This window comes from Caenorhabditis briggsae, assembly GCF_000004555.2.
Source record: "Caenorhabditis briggsae complete genome, chrV, whole genome shotgun sequence".
In the NCBI taxonomy this organism is placed as follows: Eukaryota; Metazoa; Nematoda; class Chromadorea; order Rhabditida; family Rhabditidae; genus Caenorhabditis; species Caenorhabditis briggsae.
This window is the reverse complement of record NC_013488.2, coordinates 17,177,729-17,179,306: the sequence shown is the minus strand read 5'-3', so window position 1 is coordinate 17,179,306 and position 1,578 is coordinate 17,177,729. Positions and strand designations below refer to the sequence as shown.

General features: G+C 34.5%; 1 protein-coding gene across 1 annotated transcript in view; it reads right to left on the bottom strand.

Annotated features, from left to right (window-relative positions):
* Positions 1-236: 236 nt before the first annotated feature.
* CBG18663 overlaps positions 237-1,578 on the bottom strand; it is a gene marked incomplete at both ends in the record, with an annotated part of 3,060 nt that continues 1,718 nt past the window's right edge. Inside the window, 2 exons of the mRNA XM_002638400.2 lie at positions 237-459; positions 513-943. Of these exons, the coding sequence (XP_002638446.2) occupies positions 237-459; positions 513-943 (654 nt within the window). The remainder of the gene's footprint in view (positions 460-512; positions 944-1,578) is intronic.

The following is a 1,578-nucleotide window of genomic DNA, read 5'->3' as shown; positions in this document are numbered from 1 at the left end:
CTGATTTCAAAATTTGCCGTTCTGTAAATCAATTCCAGAAGTGGAGAAATCAAAAAAATAATAAGAAAAACTAGTTTTCGAAAACTTCGCAATTCGATTTTTTCGTAAATTCCGAAAATTCCGTAAACTGCAAAAATCGGAAAATTCAGATTTGCTAAAATTTTGAAAATCCAAAAAAAAAGGGATTAGTGGTTACTATCCGGTCAATATTATATTGTTTTACAGATTTCTAAATATTAGGAAAAAATTTGAATAACGTTCAAAATTTCAAGAATTGTTGTAAATTGTTTCAGTTGATCAGACGGCAAAAAATAGCAGTGAAAGGTTGATCCAATTTCCTCAATTTTTCCTACTTCATTCCCTTCCCGTTTGTAAAATTGTTCACATAACCCGTCAGAAGTGGTTCTTGATCCTCGAGGACATTGACTTCCAGGTGGTCCATGGATCTCCTGTTCGCCTCTGAAAAAATATTTTCAACGATTTCCAAAAAAAAATTGTTTCAATCTACTAACGTTTTGTAAAACACATAACTATGCACTTCTTTTCCAGTCTCCATGCATTTCGTCTCCACATGAGCCATCACTTGCTTGTCAGCTCCTCCAAAAAGTTTCGAAAATGATTGCTGATCCATCGTTTCAGTATTCACATTTAAATGTATTTCCACTAGAATTCTCGAACCATAATTATCGTAAATTGTTTTAGAATCTGAGCATCCTCCCGACTTTCCCAACTTAACATAAAGGATATTCTCCAGTTCTGACTGGTACTCCAATTGGATCATATTGGCGATATGAGCATTCTTGGCGATCGAGGATCTCGCCGAATGGAAGAGTTCGAGGATTTCGACTCTGGTGGAACTGGAGCTGTAGACGGTGTGGACCAGAAGGACCAAGACGAGAAGAGCGGTTTTCATTTGGTTGATTGATTTCCAAAATGAAGAGTTCTGAAAATTCTGCGTGGCTATTATAATGACAAGATTAAGATAAGATAAGATCTAGTCAAGAAAAGTGTTGTCAAAAAAAAAAACGAATTTTTGAATTTTCAAAGATTATTTTCGAAAAAATTTCTGAGCTTTCAGCAACCCAGCAACTTAAAAATTCAAAAATTCAGAAAATCAAAAAAAAATCAGATCTCAGAAATTCAATAAAAATTGACCTAATCGTATCTACACACCAGGGGCACTTTTTACGCTGAGCTTTTTTAGGAAATTGTTTCACACTGTTTTTTCCGTGACATTTCGAAGAAATAAGAGCCAATAAAAATGAGAAACGTGGATTTACAGTATTCGCATGATGCGAATTATAGTGAATTTATTCTTCTCAAAAGATAGACAGAAAGTGCCCCAATAGTCGAATCAGTATTAAATACAAAAAAAATAGCAACTTAAAGGGGGACTCCGACCAGAAATTTTTATTGCATTAAAATGTGTTAAAATTTATCTATTTTTCAAATATTATTGCGAAAAAATTCAAAAAAATCCGAAATTCCCAAAAAACGTCGTTGAAAAGGAAGAAAATTCAAAAAAAGGTGCCGCCGGGGGACGAGGATTTTCAGTGAGAAACCTAGGCCACGGCACCT